Raw genomic sequence first — 16,700 nt, 5'->3', positions numbered from 1 at the left:
TCCAAATTTCTTCCAGCCATTTTTTTGTTCTGTCTTTATCCATACAGCCTTTAACATGTGCATGCACAGTAATTCTTGATGTGAAATTGATCTTTTTAGGCAAGGTCTTTCTTTTAAAAATAATGACAGGACACAGCTAGTTCCATTAGCCTAACATGATAGAACAACTGTAAAGTGTTTTGTTTTTTCATTTCCTGTGGTTTTGAGAAAAATGTTTTTTTCTCCTAAACTTGCCACAGTTCTGTTGCTTGGAAGATCAAAATTCATGGCAGTTTCATCCATATTCCCAATATCTGCCAGGTCATAATTATAAATCCTTCTTTGTTTTATAATAAATGACTGAAATGACAATTTTTTCTTCAAGGTCTTGTGGCAATTTCTGGGAAATCTTTGTTCTTTGTCTCAAACATAGTAGGCCAGACCTATTCATGAAGTGGGTACGCCATCCTGCTGACACAGCAAAATTTTCAATGCCTGGTGCTTTATATTTGTCATCCTTAGCCATTTGTAGAGCACGTATGTGGATCCCCATGCGTGTTATGCTGTAGCCATTTTGACAAAACTCCATAACCCATTTATACAATTCACTCTCTAGCTTTTTTAGCTTTTGGAATCTGTTCCAAATCAGCCTTCATTTTCCGCCACTCCCTCACTTGTTTTTCGTCAACACAGAATTCCCTACTTGCAATACTGTTATTGCTCTGTTCTGCTCTTGACACAACCTTCATTTTGAAACCAGCCTCATATGATCGGCATTTTTGTTTTGGTTCAAGAGTATCCATTTCTAATAGGATAAAAAAACCAAAACTTTGAAAAAGAAATTTCATGGTAATGCCCCCCACCCCCCGACATGTTAGCTGGGAGGAGGGGTGGGGGAGTCCGTGCAGGCGGGGGATGCAGGATGTGAATTAACACAGAGACCAGAGGGGAGAGACGGAGCACAGCCACAGACACATCCTTACCAGTTCAGCTGCTGGCGTAAGTGAATCACTACGGGCGCTTCTGCGAATTTGAGCCATCCATGTCATAGGACGGCTGATTGGTTTGATGTGAGTAAACAGATATTCAGAGCCCTGCAGTGTCAGTGGGGCTTTGAATGAACAGTGGAGAAACGGCAGTCACCTGCGAGAAAACATCCCGTTTATGGGGCAAAGGGGTGGGGGGGAGGGGCGTCCAGCGAGATGTTAAACCTCGCTGGGGTACCACTGACCTGTGTATAAGCTGAACCCCAGTTTTTCAGCACATTTTTTGTGCTGAAAAACTCGGCTTATACACGAGTATATACAGTACTTTAAAATTTTTAATCCTTCTCGAAATGCTGTGTAATGCTGATGTCCCCAACCACGTAAGTGCCACTAAGCTCAGAGCTGATGAAGATAATTCGTTGCGTGACTGGAAGGACTGACTAAGGCAGACAGGTTTGGTGTCAGGTACTTTAGGGACCACGTAATGAACTCTTTGTAATGGTTGGCCGCTGAGTCTTTTTGGACCCATAAGCTCAGGTGAATCAATGGCAAACAAAGGCGGAAGATTATGCCTATTAAAGATGCTATAAAGTCGACTTCAAAGTTTGTGACATCACCATAGACTTCTGGACAAGAACAACAGACAGACCAGCCTCGCATGCAACCATAATGGTTAGGAGGAGATGCTTTGGGACCAACACCTCATATTGACATTATGTATAACCATCATAAAAGCAACAGGCTTGAGTAGTCATGTATCAAGCCCTCCTGGCAGAATCACCTGCTAAAGCCTAACCAAGCGTCTGTGAGGTGTCACTTGCCATGGCAGAAAAGCAAGGGGCCACTTAAGGAGCTACTCTCTGCTATGGGAGAGTGAGCCATCAATGATTGTGTTTCCAGGTATCATCAAGTCAGTTCCAACTCAGAGCAACCCTGTGCACGACAGAAGGAAATGCTGCTGGGCCCGGTGCCAACCTCACTTCTATTGTGTTGGAGCCCATTGTTGGCAGCCACTGCATCGATGCCTCTCTGTAAGGACCTTCCTCTTTCACTCGACTTGACTCAACTTGATGCCTATCCCCAGGGACTGGTCTCCTGATAATATGTCCAAAGTATGTGAGACAAAGGCTTGCTAGCCTCACCTCCAGGGAGCACTCTGGCTGTCTGTCTGCCAAGGCAGACGTGTCTGTTCTCCTGGCAGTCCACAGTACTTGCCATATTCACCAGCGCCGTAACTCAGACACGTCACGTCTTTCCCCGTGCTCCTAAATCATTGTGGAACTCGCACACACAGAGGAGGCGATTGAAAGACAACAGCTTGGGTCTGCTGTGCTTTCGTCCTCGAAGTGCCATCGTTGCTCTTTTTGCACGGCAGAGAGCTCTTTTGCAGCAGATTTCCCCAGTGCAGTGCTCTTCGGATGTCTTGAGTGCTGTTTCCTTTCAGCTTGACTGTGGATACAAGTAAAATGAAATCTATGACCACTTCAGTAATCATAACGATGCTAAATTCTAGCAGAATTGCCTGGGGGTAGGCTGTGAAAGGGAGATATGTTTGGAAAGGTAGACTAGATCCAGACAATGGAAGAACTTGAATACGACTAAAGTGAGAGTTTTAGCCTGTAGATAGTAGTGACCCAATCTCATTGTCAAGGTAGAATGCATTAGAGGATGGAGGAAAGACTAGGCAGCAGAGAATTGCTGCCTTCAAACTGGAAAGAAAATGGAGTTGAGAATTAGGGTAGTCGGAGTTGGAATGGATAGGATAGGTGGATGCTCTGCTAGCGCGGAGGTGGTCACATGTTCTGTGTATTCATAACTGCCATTCTAAGCACTTTATACACCATACTTTATGTACCATTCACAATACAAATAGCAAAGGATCATAAGAGTACAGGGGAAATGTGACAAGGCCAGGAGAGACTTTCTCCACAGAAACATAAGGTCATGAAATTGCCTACAGTGATTAAAATCGGTATGATCAGGTACCTGGTTCACATTGTCTGAAACACAAGGGAAGAAAAGAATAGCTGTTCTTGGTATCCGGAAGTCTCCTTTCATGTCTGTGGAGAGGACAGTAAGATAGGATTAAGCACCTTTCTCAGCATCCTTGCAAGACTCCCAGCAACAGGTGGCTGTGTCTTATAGTGTCCGGCGTGATGACCCTGAGTACACAGGAACAGGAGGGCCCAGAGGCTTCTCCTCAGAGTTGCCCTGGTGGGTGAGGGTGATCTGGCTACCCTGGTACTCATAGCCACATTCCACTTGCCCCCTGCTCTTGGCCTGCTTCGTGATAATTTAACCATCAGTAGTGTGGGCTTGTGTTACACAGGACAGTAGTGTAATATTCTCTTTTTTTATGGAATGCACTATTGATGAAGCCTAGTAAGGTCATGAAACCATCTCTCTTTGGGGACTATTTATGTCTTTTTTAGAGACTACCTTTTCCCTTTTCTGCCTTTGGATTATAGAAACCCGAGCAGCTTTAAAGGGAAAGTTCCAAGCCATCCAAAACCCGTCTTTTATAATTTGACAACTGAAAGCTAAACTAGTCCAGCTTGTCTGTTATAAAGAACAGTTGAAAAAAGAAGATAGCATGATCCTCAGCCCCTGTACGCAGGCACATGTTAACTGTGTTTGAATACATAAGACTTCATATGAGCCTGAGCCCCTTCCTGAGACACAGCCCCTTCCTTGGTTCTCCTGGGGTGTCAGCAATGACTTCCTGGTGGTTTGGGTCCCTGGCCTCGGCTGCTTCTTGCTCTTGACCAGAAGGAGAGCCAGACTTCTTCTCTGACCGAGACTAAACGGCAAACACAAATGAGCCCCAGCCTGGATCTATCCAGATGGGGTGCTTGGTTTGTTCATCATGTCGGAGGATGCCAAATGACCAAAGACTACATTCCATTGTCTCTGATGTATAGCTCATTTGAATTTCCCAATCACTGTAGCACCCAAAGCCCATATTTCGCAAAATGAAAGTATTAAAGTAAAGGTACCCAGCCTTGGTTAGAGAGATACTCTGATTTCCAATGGCCAGATATAAGGGGGAGTGGATGTTTCTGAACGGCACAGCTGTCCTTAGAAATCAAGATGGCAGGAATATGGAGGTGATCAGAGGGGGCAATTGACTGGGTTGACTTCCAGACCAGGGAATATTACTGTTTCTCTTTTAAAAACAAAACAAAATGAAACGAAACAAAGACACTTCTACAAAGGCTGAGTAGCTTGATGTTCATATGTGACCACCAGATGGCAGAGTTTCTGCAGTAATAACTTTCCCAATGACACCGTGGAATATTTAGACTTTTAACAGATGTCAGATGCTGTATTCTTTATGAAAGAACCCTGGTGTTACAGTGGTTACGAGTTACAAGGTTTCTGCTGCAAGGTTGGCTGCTTGAAACCACCAGCTGCTTCTCAGGAGAAAGATGAGGCTTTCTTGGTACAGAGCTTCCATCTCGGAAACCCACGGGGCCAGTTCTGCCCTGCTCTGTAGATTGCTATGAGTCAGTGTTTATTCAATGTCAGTGAGTTTGGTTTGGAATCTTCTTTATTTAGTTAACATTATTGAGGATATTTTTGACTTTTAAACTTTAAACGAACCTGGAGAATTTTATTAATTTTCCCACCCAGATTTTCTGATTATGTAATTATTCTGCTGAGAATTCTAAATGAATTTCTGAGCTAGGAATTAGATGGGTTCTCTACTTCCAACTCACTGCCATTGAGTCAATTCTGACTCATAGTGACCCTATAGGGCAGACTAGAGCTGCCCCCCTGGGTTTCCGAGGTTGTAATTCTTTACTAGAGCAGAAAGTTTCGTCTTTCTCCCATGGAGCGGCTGGTGGTTTCAAACTGATGACTGTGTGGTTTGTAGCACAATGGGTAACCCACTACATCACATAGTGATTCTGCCTTGGGTTGCTAACAGCAGCATCAGCAGTTCAAAACCAACAGCCGCGTCTTGGGAGAAAGACAAGGCTTTCTACTCCCGTGAAGAGTTACAGTTAGCCCATCGGTAGACATTTGGACATCCCCTTACAGAAGGGTCACAAGGAAGAGACGAACCAGTTGGTGCAGTAGAGCACCGATGAAACATACAACTTTCCTCTAGTTCTTTAATGCTCCTACCCCCATCCCCACCCAAACTGTCGTGACTCCAATTCTACTTAATAAATCTGGCTAGACCAGAGCATATACACGGGTACAGATAAGAGCTGGAAACACAGGGAATCCAGGACAGATGAATCCCTCAGGCCCAATAAGGAGAGTAGCCATACCAGGAGGGAAAGGGGAAGATGGGGTGGTGGGGGAGAAAGTGAAAACCAATCACAATGATCTACATATAGCCCCTTCCCAGGGGGACAGACAACAGAAAAGTGGGCAAAGGGAGACATTGGTCAGTAAGACATGAAAAAAAAATTATCAAGGGTTCATGAGGAAGGGAGGGATAGAGGGAGAGTGTGGGAGGCGGAAAATGAGCTGATACCAAGGGCTCAAGTAGAAAGAAAATGTTTTGAAAATGACGATGGCAATATATGTACTAATGTGCTTGACACAAGGGATGTTTATATATTGTGATAAGAGCTGTATGAGCCCCTAATAAAATGATTTTTAAAGTGATGATGGAAACATGCACAGATGTGCTCGACACAATGGAAGAACGTAAGGATCGGGATAAGAGCTGTAAGAGCACCAATGAAATCCTATGCATATTTAACAAGCGTCACAGTTAGCCATGTGACTTGTACAATGAGCTCACCTGTAAAGTGAGATGACGATCACTACCTGATCTTAGAGGCGTTCTCTATCTCTCATGTTCTCTTTTCTCTGTCACTTCATATCTGATGCTGATAAATACGCCAGCCCAAAGTACTACCCATGTCTGCTGCTGGGTGCCATTGAGCTCACACTGCCTCACAGGGGTGCCAAGCTGCTAATCCAGCGGGTCTCAACCTGTGGGGCGCGACCCATTTGGAGGTCGAACGATCCTTTCACAGGGGTCCCCGAGTCATAACAGTAGCAAAATGACAGTGATGGAATAGCAATGAAAATAATGTTATGGTTGGGGGTCTCCACCACATGAGGGACTGTACGAAAGGATCGCGGCAGAACCACTGCTTCTCATCCTTGGAGGGGCTGTTCCCAGGCCTTTTCTCTCACAGAGCTGCGGGTGGGCTCAAACAGCTGACCTTCCTGTTAACAAGCAAGCCCTTTAACCACTGTGCTGCCAGGGCCCCTTCCATCACGCCAAATAAGTGACTGTTCAAGAAATGTTCACTGACATCCATGTGCACAGTTATGCTAGCTGATGCTTACAGAGTGTTTGCTGTGTACCATAATAGATTGTACGACAACATTTAATACCTAATCTATCGTGACCTCCTTTTGCAGATGAGAAAACTGAGGCTTAGAGAATGGAAGTAACTGTCCCAAGGTCACACAGCTAATGGCCGGCTGGTTCAGCTCTGATGTCTGTGTGCGTTCTAGATGTTATTTACTCTTGTGAGAAAAGTATAAAGACAACATAGAATCTGAAGTCTGTGGAAACCCTTGGTTTTTCCAAAGGAAATTGACGGATTGTTTTTGTTGTTGTTTCTGCAGATGGGCCAGTTTTGCTTGGTTGTGCCCCCATGCTGCCATTCGGTGTCTCTTTGTGGCCCTCTACGCACATACAAGACCAGCTGGCAGAAAGCTGTCGGTGCTGTGGTTTCTTAGGGCTGAGGTGTCGTTTACTCTGAAATGAGGGGGCTGCATCCGGTAATCCTGTGGGCCTTCCTGGGTCTAGAGTTACCTGGCTCTCTGTCAGCAGTCTGATACAGGGTCTGATGTTGGCAGGATCAAAGTTGCTCAGCAAATGGTAGTGAGCTACCACTTGCCAGTTACACCTAAGCAGTGTTGTGTGGCGGTGAGTTAAAAGCTTTCTGCTAACTACAAGTTCAAAACCACCAGAACCACAAGGGGAAAAGTCGAGGCTTTTCCACTCCTGTAGTGAGATACGGTCTTGGAAACCCACAGGGCCAGTTCTACCCTGTCCTACAGGGTCGCTATGAATCAACATCGACCCCTTGGCAGTGATTTGGAGTTTGGGGAGGCTCTGTTGAAGGCACTCTTAATTCTCTGAGTGGACGACAGAGGGCAGTGCAGCATCAACTTGGAGCCGATGCCTAAACTTAAAGCCCATGCTTTACTGGGACGTTTCTGGTGAAGCGAGCATTGGGGACAAGAATTCCATGTAAGCTGCCCAATATATTGGGCTGCATATCTTTTTTTTTTTTGCTGGGGGGCAGGAGGGGTGGAGGGCTGCACATCTTAAGATGCTTGAGGAACAACTTGGAATCAGGTAGACCGACAAGAGGAAAAGCTCAAGATAGATTCGGAGGAAGTTTCAGCTTCCAGGCTACTTCTAAGGCCTTAGGAGAGGAACTACTTCTATCGATTTTGAAAAGTAAGATGCTTTTTTTTATATAGCATGTTTTTTTTAAATCATACAACCCTTATCACAGTCCATACATACATCAATTGTGTAAAGCACATTTGTACATTCATTGCCCTCATCATTCTCAAAACATTTGCTCTCCACTTAAGCCCCTGGCATCAGCTCCTCATTTCCCCCCTCCCTCCCCTTTCCCTCCTCTCTCATGAGCCCTTGATAATTTATAAATTATTATTTTGTAATATCTTGCACTGTCCAACATCTCCCTTCACCCACTTTTCTGTTGTAAGATGATTTTCTTCTCTTATTAAAAGGGGACCCCTGATTGTGTCACGTTCAGGCCTCACACAGCGTGGATTTATGCAGGGGAGTAGCCGTGTGGCTCTTTTGGAACCTGTGCAGGCAGAACAATGTTGTCATTATTGGATTTTTGCTCTCAGTTTACTCCTCAGTGGGAAGGGCAGTCCGTTTTTCTACAGGAAACCCAATAAAAAAGAAACATAAAGCACAAATGGACTGGCAAAGCCGAGCGGAAGCTCGATTCATAAATCTTGAGTTCCGTCTGGCAGCACAATATCAGCGCTGTGAAAGGAAAGTACCAAAGATTATCAACAGCAAATCCACGGAGTGAGGGTGTGTGTATGTGTGTGTGTGTGTGTGTGTGTGTGTGTGTGTGTGTGTGTGTGTGATTTTGTTCGGTTTCAACCCAAGAGGTTGCTGTCCTTTAGTAAGAGCACATGGTGCCCATTCTGTTCCTCGTCTTACATTTCTTCCCAGACAGCCATGCTTAGCTTTTCTGATGAAAGCCTGCAGCCTGGTCACTAGGACACCAACTAAACATTCCCCTGTGGAAAGACAATTAGCACACTTTCTAGCTGACCTGTGTGTGTGCCAAGCACAATTAGCACACTTTCTAGCTGACCTGTGTGTGTCAAGCATTTTCTAAGGCTGACTTCTAGGCAGGGAGACTATTCTTGTCTTCAAGCAAAACTATCATTCCGACTTGAACATCTCACTGTGCACTTGAGCCTCTGAGCTTGCTTGACCCAGTTCTCCTCAGGTCCCCCCCTCCCCGCCCCCGGCAGAGCGGAGCTGGCCTCCTTCCAGCCCGTCTTCTGAGATATCTCATGTCATGTGCATCATAAGTTGGACTCATAACGCCAAATTTTGACTAGTAGCCAAGCACATTGACCCTTGATGCCACCCAGAGATTCCAAAACTGGAAGTTTGGAAGATGAGATTTCCTCAGGTGCCTTGGAAGAAAGATCTGGTTACCTGCTTTAGGAAAAACAGCGGTTGTGGTACAAAGTACTACCCTGACACACATGGGACCACCAAATAAGATGATTTATCATACACACTGGGGAATTACAACTCAGCCCATAATGTTCTGTTCCTTGTTGTTAGGCGTTATCAAGTGGGTACCAACTACACGCAACAAAATAAAACACTGCCAGGTCCTCTCCATTCTCACAATTATTGCTGTGTTTGAGCCCATTGTTGTAGCCACTGTGTCAGTCCATCTCGTTGCAGGGTTTCCTCCTCTTTGCTGGCCCTCCGCTTTACCCAGCATGGTGTCCTTCTCCAGGGACCTGTCCCTCCTGATGTCCAAACTAGGTGAAGCACAAGTGTGGGCATCTCTCTTGAAACTTATAAATCTGCACATAATTAAATACTTCAATTAGTACTAAAATACAATCTTGAGTCACATGCAAGAGCTACATCCTAGAATATAATTTTAGTTTCTTACAAGTTTACACGTTATTTTTCCTGGATCCTGCAATGGAATACCAAAGCTGTTTCTACCTTCACCTCGGGAGACACTTGCCAGAAAACAGCCAGAGAGATGTTAGCCTTAATAGCGCTTACACAAACGAAACAGAAGAACACCACACAGCAGGGCTTGATAGGATTCAATGAGGGTCTTGGAGAGCCACACTGAAACATAGGGCTCAAAACTCCCCCAGGACTTCCTTCATAGGTGACCCTGACTCCATGGAAACCAGTGGGGAAAACACGCCTTTATTGGAACCTCTTCTAGTCCTCCACCCGGAGGAATCCTGCTGTGAAAGACAATTTTGGATCCTGCCAATTAGACCAAAATGTTTCCGAGGGAAAAGACCCTAAATTCAAATTTATTTTATAGCGACCCTTTTAAAATCTGAAACAGGACAAAGACCTTCCTGATAAGGGGGATCATCAGCATGAGGCCACAATTGTGTCCCAAGGATTGACAGCCATGTGACTCATAGAACGTGAAAAATGAAATCATTACAAAATTATGACTGGTAGCAGCTCAGTTCGTCCCTTTCTAAGGCAATTGCACTTTAGAAATCCTTACAGGATTGGTTCTGAGATCCTTCATCCACTGGCTGCTTGATAGTCTGGGGTTTGACTCAGTAGCATGTGTGCTTGGTACCCCGATGTCCACTAAGAGCGTTCCCAGGTAAGTCCCCTTTGGGATGGGTAAAGAAGCTGTAATTTTTCAGACAAATTCTGCCTGAGGACAAAGCTTTTTACTTGCCATTTAATGGTCATCGTCAAGGTGGAAAATGGAATTACAGCTTCACTGTAAACCATGACCTTCAACAAACCTAAGTATTAGAATTCAATTCAGGGCAAAGGATACAGCCTTGGTGCCTCCCTTTCCTGAGTCTAAGCCAGGTAGTACCCCCTTGTTCTATTCAAATGGCTGCCTTCTGATCTATATAAAGGTGACACATGAACACAAGTGTTCTGGAGTCCCATTCTTTGCATTGTTACCCATCGTTTGTTACAGTCTACACAGCCTAATGAACGTGTGTACAGTCAACAAAATGCAGGTAAACACCATTCTGGTAGTCTCTGCAAAGATCCCCCCGATGTCAGCACTGATACCCCTCATTCCATAGTCTTTTCTGAATCTGGCTTCAGTTTATGGCAGGTCGCTGTTGATGTACGGCTGCCACCACTTTTGAATTACCTTTGCTTCCCTCAAATGTATGCCCTCCCAGCATGCAAAACAACCACACCATCACATCCCCCGAAAGTCTTCCATCAACTCCAAGTCTACAAAGTTACCTTCTGAATCAGACATTGGGTATATTCTATCCTAGGGCAAAGTTTCTCTTTATGAACATGTAAGATCGACAATAACAAGCGATCTGCTTCCAAAGTACAATGGCAGGACAGGTGCAAGGCAGATAAATTGCAAATGGGAGTAACTGGTGGGAAAGAAGGGGCAATGGGCACCAAGCCCATTAGCTCTCAAGGATTGAACAGAATCCTCTGCTCTCCAGATCGCTCTAATCCTAAAGATTCTCCAGCATGATTCCAAGTCTACTGGGGGAGGGGACTGCAAAAAATACCTGGGAAAAATTCCATTATATTTTCATTTTCGCACATTTTTGAAGCCTTTTGTATTATTTTGATGTGATGCAAATGGCTAAGTGCTCGTGTAACAATGGAAAGGTTGGCAGTTCGAATCCACCCAAAAGCACCTCAGAAGAAATGCCTGGTTGTTTACTTCTAAAAGGTCACAGCCACCAACAGGTCTCTCAAGTGGAGTCCTACTCTGATGCACATGTGGTTGCCGATGCATGGGAATTGACTTAATAGCAACTCGTCTGGTTTTAATGTCAGCCAAGATTTAATTCTAGAAGACAAGTTTGACCAGTAAGTTTGTGACTGACCCTCATGAGAGGAATTAGAAAATGCTAATGGGACCATAGATGGGTGTGGGTGTGGGTGTGGGTGAGATAGATGGGCTGGAGTGAGAAGCTGACCTGAGATTGAGCTCTGCGTGGGAAGCCCTCTGAGTCCACCTAGTCCATGGCCTCTCTTCTCCCCTCAGTCCAAGTCCTGGCGCAAACCAGGAAACAATGGCATCTGGTGCCCGGGGCATAGCGCTACTGCCTGGATCTAGGTCACAAGGACAAGGAAGTCAACCAGTACCTCCTCCTCCCTCAAAGGAAGTCAGAGGTTATTGCATCTACCACACACAGCCAGCATTTCCTGTTTCAGAATTAGGGGTGAAGTAAGGACCTTCCCTGGAACAACCTGGACGAGTCCTGCCATTCCTCTGGCCATTGGTAGACGGAGCTGCTCCCCACTCCATGCCCTGAGCATCCTCCCACCTGGGGCATCAAGACTCTAAGCATGTACAAGGGGGCTACACAAAGTCCATTTTTCTATTGATTTCATTTTTTCCATGAACTTTTTGAGGCCTTGGATAGCTTGGAAGTCTTACTAGTTTCTCCCAAAATCAGTAGGACATGTAGGTTTCCTGGGTAAAACCTAGAATGAGGCCAAGATAGGGAAGTTTCTACTTTGGAAATTCAAGCATGAGTGTGTGTGTGTGTGTACACATATATACAGAAACCCAGCTCTACAAGGTGGGCATATGTTTCAAGAGAGATACTGCGACACAACAAAATCCAATGCCACCTGCCACCTTCTTTCTAGAACCCCGTTTTCACGTCTAGATGGTGACTGGCTATCATGAGCCTGCTGGGCACTAGCCCTTGCTCATTATGGCAAAGCGTAAAGACAGAAAGCCCTGGGTTCTTGATGAAAAGACCCCTGCAATAAACCGGCTCCCTCATCCCTCTGTTTCATGTGTGATGATGAAATTCGCTGGCGGCTAGGCTTTAGTGTTTTTGTTCCTTGCCGTGTAAAGGCTTCTGGACTAGTCAAGGGTTAGGTCACAAGCACGAGCTATATGAACATAGAGCATGCCCCAGCTTTTCAGTACATGATGTCTACCTATCTTACAGAAAGATGTCACTCCTTTCGGGTGCCCACCTCTAGCAAGATAAAGCTTGCATTGGGAAGAACATCTAGATCACTCTATCTCCCGCAGGCTCTTGAGTCAATAGGCACTAATGTTTTTTTACCAAGAGGGATGAAGTGTAGCGGGCACAAACTTCTTATACATTGCTGATTTGCTTTTACAGTGTGTAAGATTGCAGTCGTTAGAATAAGGTTTCCAGTCCTAGTGCCCTTCTCCTTGCTGATTCTCTTAGAGTATTTGTGGGGAGGAAGACAAGGTGAACCCTGTGGGTTAAGCCAGTGGCAAACAGGCCCTGATCAAAGAGACATTCTTGGCAAGAACATACCACCTTCTCACTCAACTGGCAAGACACTGTGCAGCTGTTACCTAAATTCTCTGGAGCGATCTGTCTACCACTTCCTGTTACCATTTTTAACCTTCCCAGGAGAGACCTGCCTGCAGGATAAACTCCAGCATGTTCTTTGAAAGCGACGAAATGGATTTTTACACGTGTACAAGCTTAAAATGTTGCAGGAAGAAGACTGTTAGCTGTGGTTATTTCTGCAGAATGAAGCTAATGTGAGCTAGAGAGATTCTTTCCTATTTAAATTCAGATTAAATTGCTTTTATGCTGTGCATGTATTACTTTTATAGCACAAAATTGGAGGCAAAGTGAAAAGAAATAGATTGCTGCTGATATGCCTTCATGTTTTTATAGTATGACAAAAGCTTTTTTTTAAAGAAACTGAAACTAAGATGTAATCCAGGATAGCTAAAGCTATAGAGACAGAAACTGGATTAATAATTAGCTAGGGGCGTGGCAGGGGAGGTTGGGGATGGGGAGAGAACTAAGAGTGAGTAGGAGAAAACGTTCGGAAGTTGATTGTGGTGATGATGGCACAACTCTTCTTAAGATGATTGAATGACTAAATTGTATGATATATGTAGTTCATGCCAATTAAACTATTTTTAAAATCCACAAAGATGTATAAGACAGTGACCCAAATAATATGGAACCTGGTAGTATAGCTGTTAAGCACTTCAATGCTAAAGGCAAGGTCGGCGGTTCGATCCCCTTCGCCGCCACTCCACAGGGAGAAAGATGCAGCAGTCTGTCTGTAAGATTACGGCCTGGGGGACCAATTACAAGGATCTACATACATGTGACCTCCTCCCTGGGGGATGAACAACAGAAAAGGGGGTGAAGGGAGACATCAGACAGGGAAAGATATGACAAAATAATAATTTATAAATTATCAACGGGCAGGGTGGGGGAAAATGAGGACCTGATGCCAGGGGCTTAAGTGGAGAGCAAATGTTTTGAAAATGATGAGGGCAATGAATGTACAAATGTGTTTTACACAATTGATGTATGTATGGATTGTGATAAGAGTTGTATGAGACCCTAATAAAACATTTACATTAAAAAAAAAATTACGGCCTGGTCCCTGCTCTGTATGGTCATGATGAGTTGGCATCAACTGAATGGTGGTATTTTGTATATATCTCTTTTGCTGTATTACCACATTGACTTTTTTGTTTCCCTACCTCTCTAAAGGGTTAATATTTTGGTCTGTCTATTTTTATTCCTGACAGACACATTGTGGAAACTGCACTGAAACTTCTCTACCTTCTGCAAAGCATCAAAACCTCCGATTGTGGTCCTCTTTCCATTTCATTGACATCCTTCATCCAAAGCCATATTCTGCACCAGTACCTTTAGCCCCACCTTAGTTATATATTGGAGAAATCTGTCAACCCTTGTATGACTTAAAAGTGTTCCCCCACAGGTAACAGAGAACACCCCCTCCAAATCAAAGCAGCTTGGGGAACAGGGCATTTATTATCTAACATAACAAGAACTCCAGAGATAGAGCAGGCCAGGAAGGGTCATTCAGCTGCTCGCTGGTGAATTGAAAGACCCAGTTTGCTCTCATAGTTTTGCTCTGCTGTCCACAGTCTGTTCTCCATAAGTTGATGTCCAGCGTGGCCCTAAGGTGGATGTCATAGCCATGACATGCAGTCTTGACCCTGTCACTTCTTGAAGGTCTCCTTTTAAGGGAGACCTTCAGGAGACATCCCACACATCTATGGAACAGGTAAATAGGATAGAGTACTGCATGCACACGCACATGCATAGACTCACCAACTGGATCCCAACTCCTAGTGACACGAAAGGACAGAGTAGAGCTACTTTTGTGGGTTTCCAAGACTGTAAATCTTTACAGAAGCAGAAAGCCTCATCATTCTCCTAAGGAGCAGTTGGTGCATTCAAACTGCTGACCTTGTGGTTGGCAGCCTAACACATAACACACTAACACAGGGAAACAAAAATCAGTGTGGTTCTAAGAGCAAGATATATGTATAGTCGTATGCCTAAATAAATCACTATAAGGGTATTTGGGCCACCATGTTTAGATCATTTATGATTGACTACTTGAAGGTAGTGGCACTGAGAAGCCCTAATGGGTCTGTCTGGTAGGTATTGGACTGCTAATTCCAAGGTAGGAGGTTCAAACCCACTAGACACTCCATGGGGAAAAGATGGCAGCATATGATCCTATCAAGGTTTAGCAGGAATGGCCTACTAAATTAGCAATATCAGTTAGCATCACACGTCTCACCAAACTGAAGCCATTCTAGCCATCACCTTAGGGGTGAGTTAATTAAACTTTGGCCAGTATGGCCCATGAATGATGTTATAAATATCCAAGTGGTCCTTAGCAGAAAAAGCTTCCCCACCATTCTACATGAGGCCACGATCAGTTGGAACCAACTTGATGGCATTGGGTTTTTCTTTTTAATTTGAAGCAGTGAGCAGCCAATTCTGAGATACATGAAGGGTGGATACCTTTTAAAACCCATGATGATTACCAAGGATATTTTGAATTGGGGAGGGGCGAGAGGATGTAGGAGGTAATCGAAAAATGGTTTGGGCGTGGGGTAGCCACCAGAGTCTGCCAGAACCTTTTTTGCCTTCATTATTCTCATCCCTTTAAAATCTAACAAATATTACATTAAACTTAAAACAGGGGAATTGGGAAGGTGGATGGAAAAACAACAACTTGTAAAAGACCAAACCTGTGAATGGCAGAATCCCGTCAGAGACGGTACATGCAACCATTGCCCACAGGCAGAAGAGACAGACGCCCTGTTAGAGGCAGAAATCTTGGCACACCTGTAAAAACACGGTGGTTTCCATAGCGACTCAGTTTCCATGGGTCTCATTCCATTTCCTAGCCTAGAATGCTTATAAACAATGGCAGTAGCACAATCAAGAAACCATAAAATTAAATTTGACTACGTTCAAGCCAAAATCTATTCATCGACCCATCTAGCTCCCATCTACCTATTGACCTCTAATTTCTGCATTGAGTTGAAAATAATTTTGATAGCTATATGGTGATGTCATCAAGGCGTATTTATAAATGTGTTATGGCCACATCAAATTACCTACAGTCTTAATGTAGTTTGCCTAATGATTCATTCTTTTAGATGATTGGACATATACATGGAGAAATATGCCTGTGGGCTTCTGTGTGGCTTGTTGACCAAGTTTTTTCTCTCTACAGAACTTTGGAAGTAGCAGATGGAGGCCACATTGCTCAAGAGTCCCAGGAATTTTCCTTGCACTGTGGGGAATCCCAGTTCTTTCACCGCACTAATGAGGCATCTGGCCCTGTATCTGTATCTTCGGAGTCTGGAGTCCTTAAAAAGGTAATGCTTCATTTCCAGTGCTTGACCCCAGGGATAGGATAAGGAATTTAAGCTCGGTAAGCTAACTCCTGGAGCCCTGGTGTCATAGTGGTTACCCATTGACCTGCTACCTGCAAAGTCAGCAGTTCAAAACCACTAGTCACTCCATGGGGAAAATCTGAGGCTTTCTATCCCTGTAAAGAGTTATAGTCCCGGTTACAGTCCTACCTCACGTGCAGTTCTACCCTGTCCTATTGACTCTGTGGCAATGAGAAGCTAACTCCTGACTGGTTGCAAAACAGGCATAAAAAGAATGCATAGACCTACCTTGTTATAGTCTACTTTTCTTTGTTATACTTTGCAGATACTGCATTTCTTACAAATTAAAGGTTCATGGCCACCCTGCACTGGGCAAGTCTCTTAGCACTACCTTTCCACAGCATGTGCTCCCTTGTATTTCTGTGTTACACTTTGGTAATTCTCACAATATTTCAAACTTTTTCATAATGATATTGCATACTCAACAGACTGCCTAGCCACTGTCATCAAGTTGATTCTGACTCACAGTGATCCTATAGGACAGACTAGAACTGCTCCTTAGGGTTTTGGAGACTGTACGTGTTAATAGGAGCAGGCAGCCCCATCTTTCACTCTCAGAGAAGCTGGTGGGTTTGAACCACCAATGTGACAGCATCTCACTCTGCTGTAGTGTAAACATAACTTTTATAAGCACTGGGAAACCAGAACGCTCATGTGACTCTCTTTATTGTGGTCTGGAACTGAACCTGCAATAAATATCTCCTGTAGCTGGTGAAAGATGACATTCAAGGTCACAGCATATCACAGTTATCAA

At 44.4% G+C, this 16,700-nt stretch overlaps 1 protein-coding gene across 1 annotated transcript in view; it reads left to right on the top strand.

Moving 5' to 3' along the window:
- CRYBG1 (crystallin beta-gamma domain containing 1) overlaps nucleotides 1–16,700 on the top strand; it is a 281,201-nt gene that overhangs the window by 132,946 nt on the left and 131,555 nt on the right. Inside the window, exon 2 of the mRNA XM_075554713.1 lies at nucleotides 15,724–15,868. Coding sequence (XP_075410828.1) covers nucleotides 15,724–15,868 — 145 coding nt within the window. The remainder of the gene's footprint in view (nucleotides 1–15,723; nucleotides 15,869–16,700) is intronic.

This window comes from Tenrec ecaudatus, chromosome 7, assembly GCF_050624435.1.
Source record: "Tenrec ecaudatus isolate mTenEca1 chromosome 7, mTenEca1.hap1, whole genome shotgun sequence".
In the NCBI taxonomy this organism is placed as follows: domain Eukaryota; kingdom Metazoa; phylum Chordata; class Mammalia; order Afrosoricida; family Tenrecidae; genus Tenrec; species Tenrec ecaudatus.
The sequence above is the reverse complement of the archived record's forward strand: the minus strand, read 5'-3'. Positions and strand labels throughout refer to the sequence as shown.